At 50.6% G+C, this 16216-nt stretch overlaps 1 protein-coding gene across 1 annotated transcript in view; it reads right to left on the bottom strand.

The window, feature by feature from the left end:
• Positions 1-16216, bottom strand: part of LOC119958097 (bromodomain adjacent to zinc finger domain protein 2B-like) — a 104127-nt gene that overhangs the window by 33789 nt on the left and 54122 nt on the right. Inside the window, exons 11-16 of the mRNA XM_038786326.1 lie at positions 10010-10071; positions 7837-8010; positions 6643-6897; positions 4209-4423; positions 3573-3647; positions 1671-1863 (exon numbers count right to left, since the gene is read on the bottom strand). Coding sequence (XP_038642254.1) covers positions 1671-1863; positions 3573-3647; positions 4209-4423; positions 6643-6897; positions 7837-8010; positions 10010-10071 — 974 coding nt within the window. The remainder of the gene's footprint in view (positions 1-1670; positions 1864-3572; positions 3648-4208; positions 4424-6642; positions 6898-7836; positions 8011-10009; positions 10072-16216) is intronic.

Here is a 16216-nt window from a genome sequence, read left to right as displayed (position 1 = left end):
GTGCTGTACCTGTCCTGGGAGTGTTTGATGGGGACAGTGTAGAGGGAGCTTTACTCTGTATCTAACCCCGTGCTGTACCTGTCCTGGGAGTGTTTGATGGGGACAGTGTAGAGGGAGCTTTACTCTGTATCTAACTCCGTTCTGTACCTGTCCTGGGAGTGTTTGATGGGGACAGTGCAGAGGGAGCTTTACTCTGTAGACCATGCTGTAACTCTCCTGGGAATTTCTGCTCTTAATTGCCTGACCATTGGCAGCCATACGTTCAGCTGCTGAGGTCCTAAGCTCTGGAATTTACTTCCAACACCTTTCTGCATCGTTACCCGTCTTTCCGCCTTTAAGACACAACTTAAACCTACCACTTGCACTGAGCTTTAGGACATCTGCTGTTATATCTCCCTACATGATTCAGTGTTACATTTTGTTCGATAACTGCTGCTGTGAAGCTCTTTGGGATGTGTTTACTCTGTCAAAGGCACTATAAAATACAAGTTGCCGATTGTGTTGTTAACGCAGACACTGAGTGTCTACAATGGAGAACATTCCATTCCAGGCCTTGCATCCCTTACCGTGTTGGACACATAATGCATATTTAATAGAATCACAGAATCCCTACAGTGCAGAAGGAGGCCATTCAGCCCATCAAGTCTGCACCAACCCTCTGAAAGAGCATGCTACCTAGGCCCACTCCCCCCCGCCCTATTCCTGTAACCCCATCTAACCTCCCATCTTTGGACTCTAAGGGACAATGTATCATAGCCAATCCACCTAACCCGCATATCTTGGACTGTGGGAGGAAACTGCAGGCACGGGGAGTAAGTGCAAACTCCACACAGTCACCCAAGGCCAGAATTGAACCGGGGTCCCTTGCGTTGTGAGGCAGCAGTGCTAACCACTGTGCTACCATGCCACCCCCAACTTTTAGATATTAAAATTGAATTAAAAGAAAATTACTTAATCAAATCAGAATGTCAAATGCAGCCCACATTTGGTGTCTGGCTGTTAAGATTGTTATCTGATATTATATTACCAGGGTTACTAGGCTTCTAGCCCACATTGCTAACTCTGGTCTGTTGTGAATGCTTAGTGCATTTGGTGCAAAATTCAACATTTGCAAGAGGCTGGGGCACCAGTGGACTGTGTCATGGAGTGTCACAGGTCATGCCTGTAAACATGTGGAATTGCATGGAATATACCCCACAGGCCATTCAGCCCATCCAGTTGCACACTTGAGGGGTGCTGCTGAAGACGCCTTTGGGAGTTGTTGCAGTGCATCCTGTCGACAGCACACTGCAGCCACGGTGCGTCAGTCCTCCCATCGGGACAGGTATCGGATTTGAAACGTGAGTAAGGCGGCATTTCACTCAGGGCTCTGGAGGCTTTGAATCAGTTTCCAGGCTTGAAATCAACCAGAGCGAATGGGTCCGCCCAGTGGGAGGCATCAAATACTCCCCAGGGTGGTCTGCTCGTCTGAGAAGGACAATTTCAGGGTCAGAGGGAAACAAGTGGCTTCAATTCACTTTCGCATATCTCCGAGCACCAATCACTGAGAGGCACTGGAGGAAATGCCCCTGTTTTTGCTGTATTGGCTCGGGAATGGATGGTCATGCAAATTAGGCAACGGAACAGGAATAATTGTTGATGAAAGAAAGTAGCCTGAAACATCATTTGACCTTATTCGTTCCGTCAGTCCTTCTTTCCAATGGTTTCTCTTTCGTTTCCTCCTTTGCATTCTCCTCTTGCCCTTTGCCATCCGCATTGCCGCTGTGCCCTTCGTCAGAACCAAGGTCCTTTTTCCTTCTCCTGCCATCCACAATGCCGTTGGGCTCCCGAATTCCTTTCTTTTTTGCCAGGGCTCTCTTTAACCTACCAGGAGAGGGGAACAATACAGAAAAGCCTTTCACCTCCAAGTTATTGCCCCATTAATGAAACGCGGGGAATGGGAGCTCGGGGATTTTCCTCATGCAGTTTGGCAGAAAGAAGAGCAAGCCTTTCACTTGTAACAACCCGAATAAGCAAAGCGACTCACTACATGCAAATAACTTCAGATAACACCCACTTGCTAGTTTCTCCATGTTGTGATCTGTATTCTTGGGTGAGAACAAGGGATCCCAGAACAAACTTTAATAGAGGCTCAGGTTAGAGGCAATTAATCCACAGCTGCTGGATGTCCACAGATTGTTAGAACTGAGGATAGTCAACCCCAATGTTTCATTGAATCACAGAATCCCTATCGTTCAGGAGGCCATTCCGCCCACAAGTCTGCACCGTTCTGAAAGAGCACCCTACCTAGGCCCACTCCCCCACCCCATCCCCACCACCTGCACATCCCTGGACACTAAGGGACAATTTAGCATGGCCAATCCACCTAACCTGCACATCTTTGGACACTAAGGGACAATTTAACATGGCCAATCCACCTAACCTGTACATCTTTGGACACTAAGGGCAATTGATCATGGCCAATGCACCTGACCTGCACATCTCTGGCATGGTGATGCTGCGATGCCAACCACGGTGCCACCTTGTCGCCCACGGCCTCGCCCTCATCTGAAATCATGAAAAGCCCTGGCTGATTTCTCCACCCAAATCCAGAGGCTGCTGCGGCCAATTGTAAATTCTGACTCAGCTGAGATCAGTCAACTCAGACCTGGGATTGAACCAAGAGCCTTTAGGTGTATATGGGCCGGTAATACCCCAGGCAATGCATAACCCCCTGGACCAGCAGGAGAACTGTGACTGATGTGTGACATTGTGAGGAATGTTGGATTGGAAGGAGATGAATTCACAGTTAGTTCTGCTGCAATGCTTTGTTTTTAAAAAAAAAATTTTTTTAAAGAGTATCCAATTCTTTTTTTTTCCAATTCAAGGGCAATTTAGCGTGGCCAATCCACCTACCCTGCTCATCTTTGGGTTGTGGGGGGTGAGGCCAATGCAAACACGGGGAGAATGTGCAATCGCCACACGGACAGTGACCCTGAGCCGGGATCAAACCTGGGTCCTCGGCGCCGTGAGGCAACAGTGCTACCCACTGCGCCACCGTGCTGCCCCTGCAATACTTTGTTAATGAGTATGTACAACTGAAGGAGGTGTGAGTGCAGCTCTGTCACACAGTGAAGTGTAATCATTCTTGGAAGACAGCACTTAATGATGATTCACAGCTTGAAAACTAAACAAAAATAGTCAGGATGAACAATGCCAGCAACTACAATATAATCCAGGTTCATATGCACATATTCAGCACTCTGTTGCCAATCTATGTTGTGCCATTTTGGGAGACCTCCTGAATGCCAGACTGTTTCCCATATCAGGGGCTTGTGGGGGCAGATTGAAAATGAAAAACTCAGTTCTAATCTCCTCCTTGTCACACGCCTTCCTGACTAGCTCAGACACCAGGGTGCGTATCACTCATTCACTCGCTGCTAATGCCACAGTTTCGGTGTTGCCCGAGGGCGAACAGGAAAAGAGGCTGTAGATTAACACATTTAGTTTCGAGGAGTCCCTGAGCTCCAGATCTGCTCTTTAAATGAAACTTTTTCTGGTGCTTCAAAGAGACAGGAAGTAGAAAGCCTTACCTCCTCAGTTTTCCGTCCACAATCCACTTGTTCCTCCGAATGTTGGCACGGTGGTCTATGTTTTTATCTATTTCCCTGCACGGTGTTAAAACAAAGGGAGAGTCTTGCTTTAATATCACAGCCTTCTTCACACGAATGCTTCATGTGTTGTCTTTGAATCCTTCCACTCGGTTCTCCATTCCCTTGGGTTGGTCCAGAGGGCAGGTGACATCGCGCGAGGCCTCTGTCAAGGTTGCCTATGGGCGCTGTGAGGCACATGGCCCAGGCTGACCCTTCCTCCATGAGGCACCTATCCCAACTGACAGTGGAGAAGGAGACGCAGGCACGCCCTCAAATCTTTCACTCAAATTTGTTCCCAATTTAAACTGTGTTGGCACTAACTCTGAATCAAAGTGCAAAAACAACTCAGTTATCTAGAGGTGAAACGCAGCTCCAGAAGAGACACACCCACGGTTCTGGTCCTTCATATTAGACAGAGAGAACGAGAAAATAAACGACAAGAGAGCCACTAACTCAGCACAGAGTTGATTGACCTTTCTTTTTTTTTAAATAAGTGTCTCGGCCAGAGTCAGTATTAACCACACACAATGGTAAGCTCGCCTGTAAGTTAAGTAAGTTCCATCTTTTGTCTCCTACCTTATCACCACGCTGCTCCCCAGCAGCTCATTGGCGAGGAAGGCCAGCACAGCTGCCTTTTTCTCCGAGCAATGTGCCTGGAATGATTTGCTTTTCAAACCTTCGCAGAGCTCTGCTTCAGCCCCGTACGCCTCCAGGAAAATCCGCAGAACTTCAGACACGTTATCCCGGTTAATTCCAATGTCACAGATCTGCTCCCCGAGAAACGTTACTGACTAGAAACGTGAAGGGTTTGATTAGTTTTACACTGTGCATAGGTAACCTACAACATGTGAAAACCACATAACACATGACATACAAGGTATTCTCCAGTTCAAAATGCAGCACAGCAGTACAGCAAGATTCTACTCTAAATAGATTGCAGAGGGTAACATGTCGGGTGAAGGGTGTTAATGCAGAATAACGTTATTTGGACAGTGCTAGACACAAGATAAAATACTTGATTTTTAAAAAGACATTATTCACTTGTGCAATGTGAGCATAGCCAGCAAGACCTGCGTTTATTTCCCATCCCTAACAGCCCTGTTATATTGGATCATTACACGGACTTGTGTCCATTTCACACAGGCTGCAGCATTTGATAGACACAGACCTTCTAGAGACATAGAGATATCCATTTATTTGCCATCAATGTTTACATCCCCAAGACCTCCCAAAGCACCTCACACCCAATGGATTGATCACCTATGGTCGCTGTTGTTATGTCGGCAGCCGCACAGTGATGTGTTTATTGTCTTGAAACAATTTCTTTTCCATTTCACATCCTTCTTTCTAATATTGGAGTTTGTGAAGAAAGCAGTTTCGCAAAAATTGACAGAGTCAGTGGCCCAATACTTGGCCAAATAAGTGAGTGTTAAGGAGGGTCAGAGGAGGATAAAGAGGCAGCTCAAAGTATGGCCACCAGTGATGAGCCCGCCCTGTGTTTAAGGCTTACATACACTTTCAGGGAATGATGTACCTGAATACCTCTGTTTAATTGGATCTTCCGGGCGGGATTCTGTGATCCTGAGACTAAGTCTTGACGCCGTCGGAAAAGCCGTCGCATTTCTCGACGGCGTCAACACGGCCTCAGGATCAGCAATTCAGAGCGGTTCACGCCGCTCCAGCTGCTGATCCGGGCGTCAACTGGGCGCCGCAGGATCCGCGCATGCGCAGTGGCGCCGGCGCCAACACGCGCATGCCCAGTGGCTTCCTTCAATGCGCCGGCCCCGACGCAACATGGCGCAGGGCTACAGGGGCTGACGCGGAGGAAAGGAGGCCCCCAGCCAGAGAGGCCAGCCCATCGATTGGTGGGCCCCGATCGCGGGCCAGGCCACATCGGAGGCCCCCCCCTGGGGTCGGAACCCCCTCCCCCTACACAGGCCGCCCCACGACCCTTCCACGCCGGCTGAGAGCGGGTGTGGACGGCGCCTGCAGGACGAGCTGTTTTTACGACGGCCCGCTCGGCCCATTCTGGGCCAAGAATCGGCTGGCCGGCCGCGTACAGCGGCCCCTGACCGGCGCCGTGCCAATTCTCAACTCTGCGGAGAATCGCGTGCCAGCATCGGGGCAGTGCGGCGCGATTCGCACCGGTCGCGGTGATTCTCCGGCCCGGCCCCGGGCTGAGAGAATCCTGCCCTCCATCCCTTCCCATTGTGTATATTCTCCATCCAAACTGTATTGCATCACACGTCTCTACATAAAACCACATTTGCTACCCGTTCATCCATTCTGTTAAACCTGTCTACATCCTTTAAAGTCTTTTACAGTCCTTCCAAACTCACTACCTCTGTGTTGTCAGCAAATTTCAATATCATACTCCTCACGCCCAGTTGAAATCGTTTGTAGGCATTGAGCAAAAAAAAAGTGGACCCGGCACTGACTGTTATACTCCAGAATCACCTGGTGAAGGAGAGAACTGGCACCGATCTTTATAGAGGTTGTTAAGCATTTATTTACAGAGTTGCACATTACTAGCATACACCTCCTAGCCCAACAACCACAGTTTGTCTGTGCCTATTTAAAGGGGCACAAGTGAATCCCGAGTTGATGTCCACCACAGTTAAACACAATGATTATACAACTAACTCTGGCTCTTGGGGAACAACACATTCAACCCATCTCCAATTGAAACATCTATTTTCGAGTACCCAATTATTTTTTTCCAATTAAGGGGCAATTTAGTGTGGTCAATCCACCTACCCTGCACATCTTTGGGCTGTGGGGGGGTGAGACCCACGCAAACACGGAGAGAATGTGCAAACTCCACACGGACTGTGACCCGGGGCGGGGATCAAACCTCAGCGTCGTGAGGCAGCAGTGCTAACCCACTGCACCACCATGCCGCCCTTAACTGTTGTTTTTGTTCCCATCAACCAATCTGTGTTGCTACATTTGGCTTTTATGTGGTTTGGCTGGAGAATTTGGAGCACAATCACTGGTTCAGGCTCTGTACCTGGTATTTATGAGGCATCCCTGGATTGAGCACTGCAATCTGGAGTAATCGAATCAGCAGATCCTGGATATTACCCATATTGTCCCCGACGTTCAGCAGGCCTTCTTGGAGTGTGTTCAAACTGGGCACATCCTTGCTGGTATCGAAACCAAGTACCTTGCCATAGTTGTGCAAAAACTCAATGACTGTGAGACAGTCTGAAAAGGCACGGCCAGAAAGCACCAGGCCAGGAATAGGGGCAAACTCTGGTAAAGGCTAGAAGAAAACAATAAGGCAGGAATATCCATTAATATAGCAGAGTTCCTGCCACCCATCATACCCAAGTCATTACGCCGTCTGCATTACTACTTTGTTAGTGGCCTGGGGCACACCTTTCCAGAAGGTGCTGACTTTTGCTGGGATTACACTCTGATTAGGGAAGCCAATCCTCTAGGATTGTCCTAGAATCTTCAGGAATTAACGATGAATCCCCCCGGATGCTTTGTTATCCTTTGGCATCCAATCAGAGTTGGTAACTACTGCTGATATCTCTCTCAAGAAGCCATTCTCCATATTTTGGCCTCAATAGTGAATCAGATTCTCAATGTTGAGCGTATCACCGACAAGAGCAATGCCACAGGAAAGCTCCATGCCAACCACATGTGTAGTTTCTAGCACTGGGTCAGTGGGTAGCAAACAGGGGGGGGGGGGGGGGGGGGGTCTGAGTTTTCCGTTCCTGACCTCAGGCATGCTGAGGTTGCCTGTACCACCCGGATCAACTAAATACACCGCCCGGATTGGCACCAAAAGGCATCAACCAGAAACGGTGGCAGGTTTGATCCCTGTTTTGCAGCAAGCTTGCTGATCTCAGCTGAGGAGCCAGTGTGAGGACTACAACGCTCCCGCCGGCGTGGGGCGGGGGTGCTGTTGGGAGGGCGGGGGGATCCGACCCCTGGGGGGGGGGGGGGGGGGGGGGGGGGCATGGTGGCCTGGCCCGCGATCGGGCCTACCGATCGGCGGGCGGGCCGGTTCCGCGGGGGCCCATTTTACTCCACGCCGGGCACCTGTAGAGCTCCGCCATATTGCCCGGGGGCCAGTGCCGGGAGAAGGGAACCCCCGCACATGCTCTGTATTAAATTGTCTCCATTGTGAGCCCGGCCCTTTCCTTTGACAGTTACTTCACAATCCCCGTTTCGGCCCATAGTGACGGCTGACCTTGTGATCGGTTAAGTACAGGTCTTCAGTGGGTTTCTTCATCTCCTGCCGGAGCTGCAGCTTCTGCTGTCTCCGTTTCAGTTTCTGTCGCTTCTTCACCTGCTTCGCCTTCTGATCCATTTTTACTCTTTGTGCTTTCTTCAGCTTCCGCTCTGGTCGGGGTTTGGCCTGTCCCTGTTATGCAGCAGAGAAAACAGAAATGTCAGGGATTCACTGTATCTTTACCGTGACAGCTTTATGTTACAAACTGCGCTGACCAACTGGGCCATGCAAGCTGGCAGTCCATCATGTGCTGATGGATGGGGTATCCCATAGCCATGATCTAAATAAATAGGAGAAAAGCCAGAGGGGCTGAATGGCTTCCTCCTGTTTTTATGCCTTTCAGCTTCTGTGATCATGGCATTGTCCCAGCAAATGCAACAGGATCTGAGAGATAAAACCAACAGATAGTATAGTCCCCTGTACAACAGAGATAAAACACAACAGAAGGGGCAGCACGGTAGCATGGTGGTTAGCATAAATGCTTCACAGCTCCAGGGTCCCAGGTTCGGTTCCCGGCTGGGTCACTGTCTGTGCGGAGTCTGCACGTCCTCCCCGTGTGTGCGTGGGTTTCCTCTGGGTGCTCCGGTTTCCTCCCACAGTCCAAAGATGTGCGGGTTAGGTGGATTGGCCATGCTAAATTGCCCGTAGTGTCCTAAAAAAAGTAAGGTTAAGGGGGGGGGTTGTTGGGTTACGGGTATAGGGTGGATACGTGGGTTTGAGTAGGGTGATCATTGCTCGGCACAACATCGAGGGCCGAAGGGCCTGTTCTGTGCTGTACTGTTCTATGTTCTAGAAATCAGAGCAAATACGCAGCAAAGAAACAGGCCGCTTGGCTCTGCCAGCCCCCTGTGCTGGTGGTTATGCCCAACTTCAGCCAACTCCTCATCTATAGACAATCCCTGTAGATCTCAGCAAGCCTCTGGGAGATGGTGCGTGTGGTTGCTACTGTGCTGGATGCACTCTATGGGTACTCAGTCATACAGAGCAGGAAAGTCCCTGGGTCAATCCCTGGACTATGCTAAGCTAGCAGATCTCTGCCTGAGTGGCCTTACTTTCTGCACTCCAAAAGGGAAGAGAAACAGCAAGAGCCGCCGCCCTTGGCGCAGTGGCCAGTGTACATGGCCATTGGAGTGAGCTACCAGACAACTTGCTGGCACCTGTGGACCTGTATCCCAGTAGGCCAGGAACTTCCATGGAGAAGGAGAGAAAATAAAAGCCAGATTTAAGGTGGATAGGTTCATTCATCTTGTGTTGGCTGTTTCATTCACACACGTAGCCAATATTTTCGGGTGGGGTAGAGAAGAACCTGATCAGCGTTGTTCTTCTTTGCTCAAGGTGTCAGAATCAGGCACTTAACAACGTGGATAGGTTGGTGCAAACTATCTGCCTTAACCCCAATCTCAGAAAACACCACTGGAATCTCCACCCAGCCTCGTGTTTCTCAGCCGCACGCCATTCGCTGGCGGTGGGATTCTCTCTTCCCGCTGCTTGTCAATCGGATTTCCCATTGTTCAAACCACCCCATGTCGCCGGGAAGCACGGAACCGAGGATCGCAACAGCCAGAGAATTCCAGCCCATATATTGAGTCAGAGATTCCCCACAGTGCAGGAGCCATTCGGCCCATCGAGTGTGCACCGACCCTCAAAAAGAGCACCCTACCTCGGCCCACTCTCCCACCCCATAACACCACCTAACCCTTGGACACTAAAGGGCAATTTATCATGGCCAATCCACCTGTACATCTTTGGACTGGGGGAGGAAACCGGAGCACCCGGAGGAAACCCACGCACGCACGGGGAGGACGTGCAGACTCCGCACAGACAGTGACCCAGCCGGGAATCGAACCTGGGACCCTGGAGCTACTGTGGCACTGTGATTCTAACATCAGTGTGGCAAGCTATTCCTGCAGCTTCTCTGACGAGCTTGGCCAATTAATGTCAATTAGAACGGAATTCTGTTTAATTTCCAGCATATTCAGGTCCCCAGGCAACTGAGTTTTAAAACCCACCTCAGTGCATTTCATGTGGATAAATCCGGAGGAGCTTTACCCCGGGATCAGGCCAGAACTCACTGAAACCCTTCGCCCAATATACCTGGTGGCTGAATTCTAATAATATTTATATTTCAAACCTTTTGCTTCAATTTATTCAGCAAGGCTCTCAGCTTCTGCTTCTCTTTTTCATTCAGAACAGCTAAAAAAAAATCACAAAGAGGGTTAATTCATCAGCTTTCAATGCACTGCATCCAATGTAAATGGAATACAGGGAGGGTTCGGGATGGGGACAGGGAGGATTCGGGATGGGGTCAGGGCGGGGGGGGGGGGAATGCGGGGGCAGGGAGACGGGTGCAAACGGCAGCCCATTTTTACATCCATCCAAATCTGATAACAGGTGGCCAACCTGCTTTATGCCTCCACTGTGCAAAATATCTATTTTGTGTGGCGATTGTAACTTTTCTTTGCCGGGTGTGAGTGAGGGAGGAAGGGTAAGGGAGATGGCCCGTGTTAAAGTTTTACCGGCTCGCCAGCTGAGAGTGCTGGCACATAACCTGCTCCTTCGTCTCCACCAATGCCACCCTGTGCCCAGCCTTTAAACGGTGGAAGGGAGTGGGCCACAGCCACGGACACCTCCCTCTGGGCAAGCACTGGATCCTAATCGCCCAGCTCGCATAATGATCAATCAGGAAGCATATTAATGTAATAAAACGTGAGCTATATTTCAGGAAAGCCAAGCTAGAATTCAAATCAGCCTTAATTATAAATAATCTGTTTCGTGGGCTTTATCGTGAAAGGCACAGCAGACTGTGGAAGGATCCATTACTGAGAATTCCCAAGGGAGCCTCTCAACACTCAATACAGTTTCACCTTTACCCCTGGCAAATGAGCAGAAATCCTGAAGAATCAATCCTGTGACGAGCATTTCAAAGTCCCCTGCCTTGCTGGTGTTTAGTGGCTTACAAGCAAGACACCAGACAGAGCGAGAAGCGCAAGCAGCATTACTGAAGGGAATATTGCTCGAACAGCTTCCTTCTATGGTCAGCCGTGCATCTCTAGTGTGGTGGGTGACACTTGGCCGGTCTTGATTTGGGGCGTGGTGGTTGTACCCCGCGTGCAAACGGCAGACAGGATCCCACTGAATATTGAAGGGAATTCTCCTAGATATGGTCAAGTAAATGCTTCTCGTCGCACAAAAGCATACGCTTGTCCCGTGGTTAATTGTTAAATAAATAAATAATTTGTGAATTAGAAGGAAAACTACAAATCGTGACATACACCAGTTAGATTCCCGATTGGGTCATCCTCTTTGCATCAGTTATGCGGTTTGGCCAAGTCAGACGGTGATATCTGAAGGGACAGCTTCACCCTCTCCCCCTCCCCTTAGCTGGAATCAATGAAGACTGAAGGTTGATGTGAACTCATGGTGTGCAGCAAAGCACTGTTTCAGTTTGGCAATAGTGTCACAGTGGCAGCTCTGATCACGAGGTCAGCAAGAATATTATTTTCAGAAGAAGTAACCAGAGGGTCTGTCGGACTCGGGTTTTAACAGTCAAAGAAAAAGACCGCCGTTTCTATCAAGCTTTTCACAAGCTCAGGACTTGTCCCAAAGCACTTTACACTTAATGATGTGTTTTTGAAGCGTCGTCAATGTAGAAAACGCTGCAGACAATCCACATGCAGCAAACGTCTACAAACAGCAATGTGTTAATGACCTGGAATCTGTTTTCTTTTATTCTCTCATGGGGTGTAGACGTCGCTGGCTTGGCCAGCTTTCTGTTGCCCATCCCTATTTACCCCTGAGAAGGTCTTCTTGAATCCACAGTGGTGTTAGTTGATAAATATTGGCCAGGGCAGCAGAGGGAACTCCCCACTGCTCGTTTACAAATAATTCCGCGGCATCTTTGCGCATCCACCTTAGAGGACAGACTCGGTTTAACATCAGATATGATAGTTGGTGCCTTGCACAGTGCAACGCTCCCTCAGCCTGATCCCTGGAGTGGAACTTGAACCCACAACCTTCTGACACAAACCACTCTGTTCAGGCTGAACAGAGACAAACAAACAACCCAGAACTATTGGGAGTGTCAGCCGTGGTTTGGTTGGGAGCCCTCCTGAGCCCGGAAGCTGGTGACTCAGGGCACGTCCCACTCCAGGGACTGTGCACAGAAATCAAAGCTGAAAATCCAGTGTAATACTGAGGGAGCTATTGGATGAGATGTTTAACTGAGGCCCCATCTGCCTGTTCATGTGGATGTGAAAGATCCCAAGGCAGGGGGCTTCTCCGTGGTCTCCTGGTCAATATTTATCCCTCCATCAACATCACAAAAAGGATTGTCCCAACGGAAGTCTCAGTGCGATGCCGGAGTAAAAACCGGAGTGTTTTACTCTGGCGTTGACGCCCGTTCCCAGACCGCATTCTGGGGCCTCCGTGGGGCTGGCGGGGGCGTCGCCCGATTTACAGGGGGGGCGGGGCCTCGACGTGGCACCCCAGATTTCACAATTATCATGGGAATGTCGCTTTAAGAAATGTTTGGCTGCTCATATTTCTGCAGTGATGTCAGAGTGTGGGTGGAGCTGGGCCGTCAGTCAGCTTTTTACTTTCGTTTTAGGCTGTTTGCTGCAGGGTGTGTTTTAGTTTTGTTTCCAGTGTTGGAGCTGAAGCCAGACACAGCAGGTGGACTGTTCATCTCTCTGCCATGAAAAGACTATCTCTCGATCATTTGGTGAATTCAGAATTATAAATGTTTTCAGTTGTGAATGTAAACCTGATGTGCTTCTGTTTAAAACTGTTTCTTTTGTCTTCTGGATGTTGTTTGGGAAGTTATTAAGGATTACTTGGTGTTGTATTCTTTGGGGGTTGTATTTGAGGTGATGGTTGCTAAGATGTTCACTGTATGTTTTAAAAAGGTTAACTTGATTTCATAGAATAAACATTGTTTTTCTTTAAAAATTACTTTTCCATTTCTGCTGTACCACACCTGTAGAGTGGGCCGTGTGCTCCCCATACCACAATCTATTAAAAGTTGTGGGTCAGGTGAACTCCATGATACACTTTGGGGTTCGCTAAACCCTGGCCCATAACACAATGCTGTTTGTGGCAGTTTGTTGTGTGTATAGATAGAACAGTACAGCACAGAACAGGCCCTTCGGCCCTCAATGTTGTGCTGAGCCATGATCACCCTACTCAAACCCACGCATCCACCCTATACCCGTAACCCAACAACCCCCCCCCTTAACCTTACTTTCATTAGGACACTACGGGCAATTTAGCATGGCCAATCCACCTAACCCGCACATCTTTGGACTGTGGGAGGAAACCGGAGCACCCGGAGGAAACCCACGCACACAGGGGGAGGACATGCAGACTCCGCACAGACAGTGACCCAGCCGGGAATCGAACCTGGGACCCTGGAGCTGTGAAGCATTTATGCTAACCACCATGCTACCCTGCTGCCCCGGGTATGATGTCAGTGGTGTTCCCTACGTTACAATAGTGACTACATTTCTAAAGTACTGAATTGGCTGGAAAGCACGCAAGTGACCCATGGTTGTGTAAAGCGCTGTAAAAATGCAAGTCTTCCTTTATGTTTGTTTTGGGTTTTTTTTAAATAATTTTTATTCAGATTTTCCAACAACAAATTTTATCCCAACAATGAAAAAAGAAAAACAGAAACTCCTCCCCCCCAATACAACGCAATAAATTAACAACAACAAAAATTAATAAACATACAATCGAAAGAACAAACCCCCATAACTAACCCATAGCCCCCTCCCCCATGTGGGTGTGATTCGCTGGGCTCCCCGAACACCTCCCACACCTGTCCTCACCCCCAAAGAACCGGCTCAGCCTGATCCCAGTCATATGCGCCCTGTGCAGCACCTTCAGCTGAATTAAACTAAGCCGTGCGCAAGAAGAGGAAGAATTCACCCTCCCCAGGGCGTCCGTCCACGTTCCCCTCGTCAATCGCCTCCCCCAGCTCCTCCTCCCACTTCGCTTTCAGCTCTTCCACCGAGGTCTCCTCCCCCTCCTGCACCACCTGATAAATTGCCGATATCCTACCCTCACTGACCCACGTCCCCGAGAGCACCCTATCCTGCACCCCCCTAGGCGGCAGCAGCGGAAACTCCGCCACCTGCCGCCTAACAAACGCCCTAATCTGCATGTACCTAAAGGTATTCCCAGGGGGAGACCCCACTTCCCCTCCAACTCCTCTAAGGTCGCAAACTTCCCGTCGAGGAAGAGGTCCCCCATCTGCCTGATACCTGCCCTGTGCCAACTCAAAAACCCTCCGTCCATCCTCACTGGTACAAACCGGTGGTTCCCCCGTATCGGGGACCAAACTGAGGCCTTCACTTCCCCCCTAGGCCGCCTCCACTGCCCCCAAATTTTGAGGGTAGCTACCACTACTGGACTCGTAGAGTACCTTGCCGGGGGGAGTGGCAGCAGGGCCGTCACCAGCGCCCCCAAACTCGTGCCCACACAGGACGCCACCTCCGTCCTCTTCCATGCGGCACCCTCCCCCTCCATCACCCACCTACGAATCATTGCCACGTTCGCAGCCCAGTAATACCCACACAGGTTGGGCAACGCCAGTCCACCCACCTCCCTGCCTCGCTCCAAGAATACCCTCCTCACCCTCGGGGTCTTCCGCGCCCACACAAACCCCAAAATGCTCCTATTAACCCTCTTAAAGAAAGCCTTCGGGATCATGATGGGTAAACACTGGAAGAGAAACAAACCTCTGGAGCGGCGTCATCTTAACCAACTGGACCCTGCCCGCTAGGGAGAGTGGCAGCACATCCCACCTCCTAAACTCCTCCTCCATCTGCTCCACCAGCCTCATAAAGTTTATGCAGGGCCCCCCAGCTCCTGGCTATCTGGACTCCCAGATATCTGAAGCTCCTCTCTGCCCTTTTCAGCGGGAGCTCCCCTATCTCTTTCTCATGGTCCCCCATATGCACCACAAACAGCTCACTCTTCCCCACGTTGAGCTTATAGCCAGAGAAGTCTCCGAACTCCCCCAGGATCCTCATCACCTCTGGCATCCCTCCCGCCGGATCCGCAATGTACAGCAGTAAATCGTCCGCGTACAGCGACAGCCAGTGCTCCACCCCCCCTCACAATCCCCCTCCAGTTCCTCGATTCCCTCAGTGCCATGGCCAGGGGTTCAATCGCTAACGCGAAGAGCAGGGGAGACAAGGGGCACCCCTGCCTCATCCCCCGGGACAGCCGAAAGTCCTCCGACCTCCTCCCATTCGTCACCACACTCGCCACCGGAGCATTATACAACAGCCTCACCCACCTAGTGAATCCCTCACCAAACCCAAATCTCAACACCTCCCACAGGTAGCTGCACTCCACCCTATCAAAAGCTTTCTCCGCATCCATCGATGCTGCTATCTCCGCCTCCCCGTCCGTCTCCGACATCATTATGACGTTAAGAAGCCGCCGCACATTGACATTCAGCTGCCTCCCCTTCACAAAACCCGTTTGGTCCTCGTGAATGACCTGCGGGACCACATCGTCCACCCTCCTGGCCAGTATCTTGGCCAGCAGCTTCGCGTCCAAGTTGAGGAGCGAGATCGGCCTGTAAGACCCACACTGGAGGGGGTCCTTATCCCGCTTCAAGATCAGAGAAATTAGTGCTCTGGACATCGTCGGGGGCAAAGCCCCCCCCTCCCTTGCCTAATTCAGGGTCCTCACTAACAGCGGGGCGAGCAGGTCTGAGAACGTCTTGTAAAACTCCACCGGGAACCCGTCAGGTCCCGGTGCCTTCCCTGACTGCATACTCCCCAACGCCTCGATCAGCTCCTCCAACTCAATTGGGGCCCCCAGACCCTCCACCCGCTCCTCTCCCACTCTCGGGAACTCCAGCTTATCGAGAAAGCAGTCCATCCCACCCTCCTCCCCAGGGGGCACCGACCAGTACAGCTCCTCATAAAAGGACCTGAACACTCCATTGATGCCCCTTGCCCTCCGCACCAGATTCCCTCCTACATCTCTAACTCCCCCTATCTCTCTCGCTGCCTCCCGCTTCCGGAGCTGGTGGGCCAGCCTCCGACTTGCCTTCTCCCCGTACTCATATACCACCCCCTGCGCCCTCCTCCACTGCGCCTCCGCCTTCCGGGTGGTCAATATGTCAAACTCCGCTTGGAGACTACGAGGCTATGTTTGTTTTGTTGACAAGCACCTCCCTCAGGACAGTTCAAGAACAGAACTGGTAGAAGCCTGGGGGCAGGACATTCTTCAACGGGGAAGGGTGTGCGGAAGAGAGACATGAACAAAAAAGGAGAAGGGGCTCCAATAATTCCTTGGTTAGCCTGGTGCAGCACTGATCTCG

The sequence above is a fragment of the Scyliorhinus canicula genome, chromosome 28, assembly GCF_902713615.1.
Source record: "Scyliorhinus canicula chromosome 28, sScyCan1.1, whole genome shotgun sequence".
NCBI lineage: Eukaryota > Metazoa > Chordata > Chondrichthyes > Carcharhiniformes > Scyliorhinidae > Scyliorhinus > Scyliorhinus canicula.
This window is presented reverse-complemented; position numbering and strand designations above follow the sequence as displayed.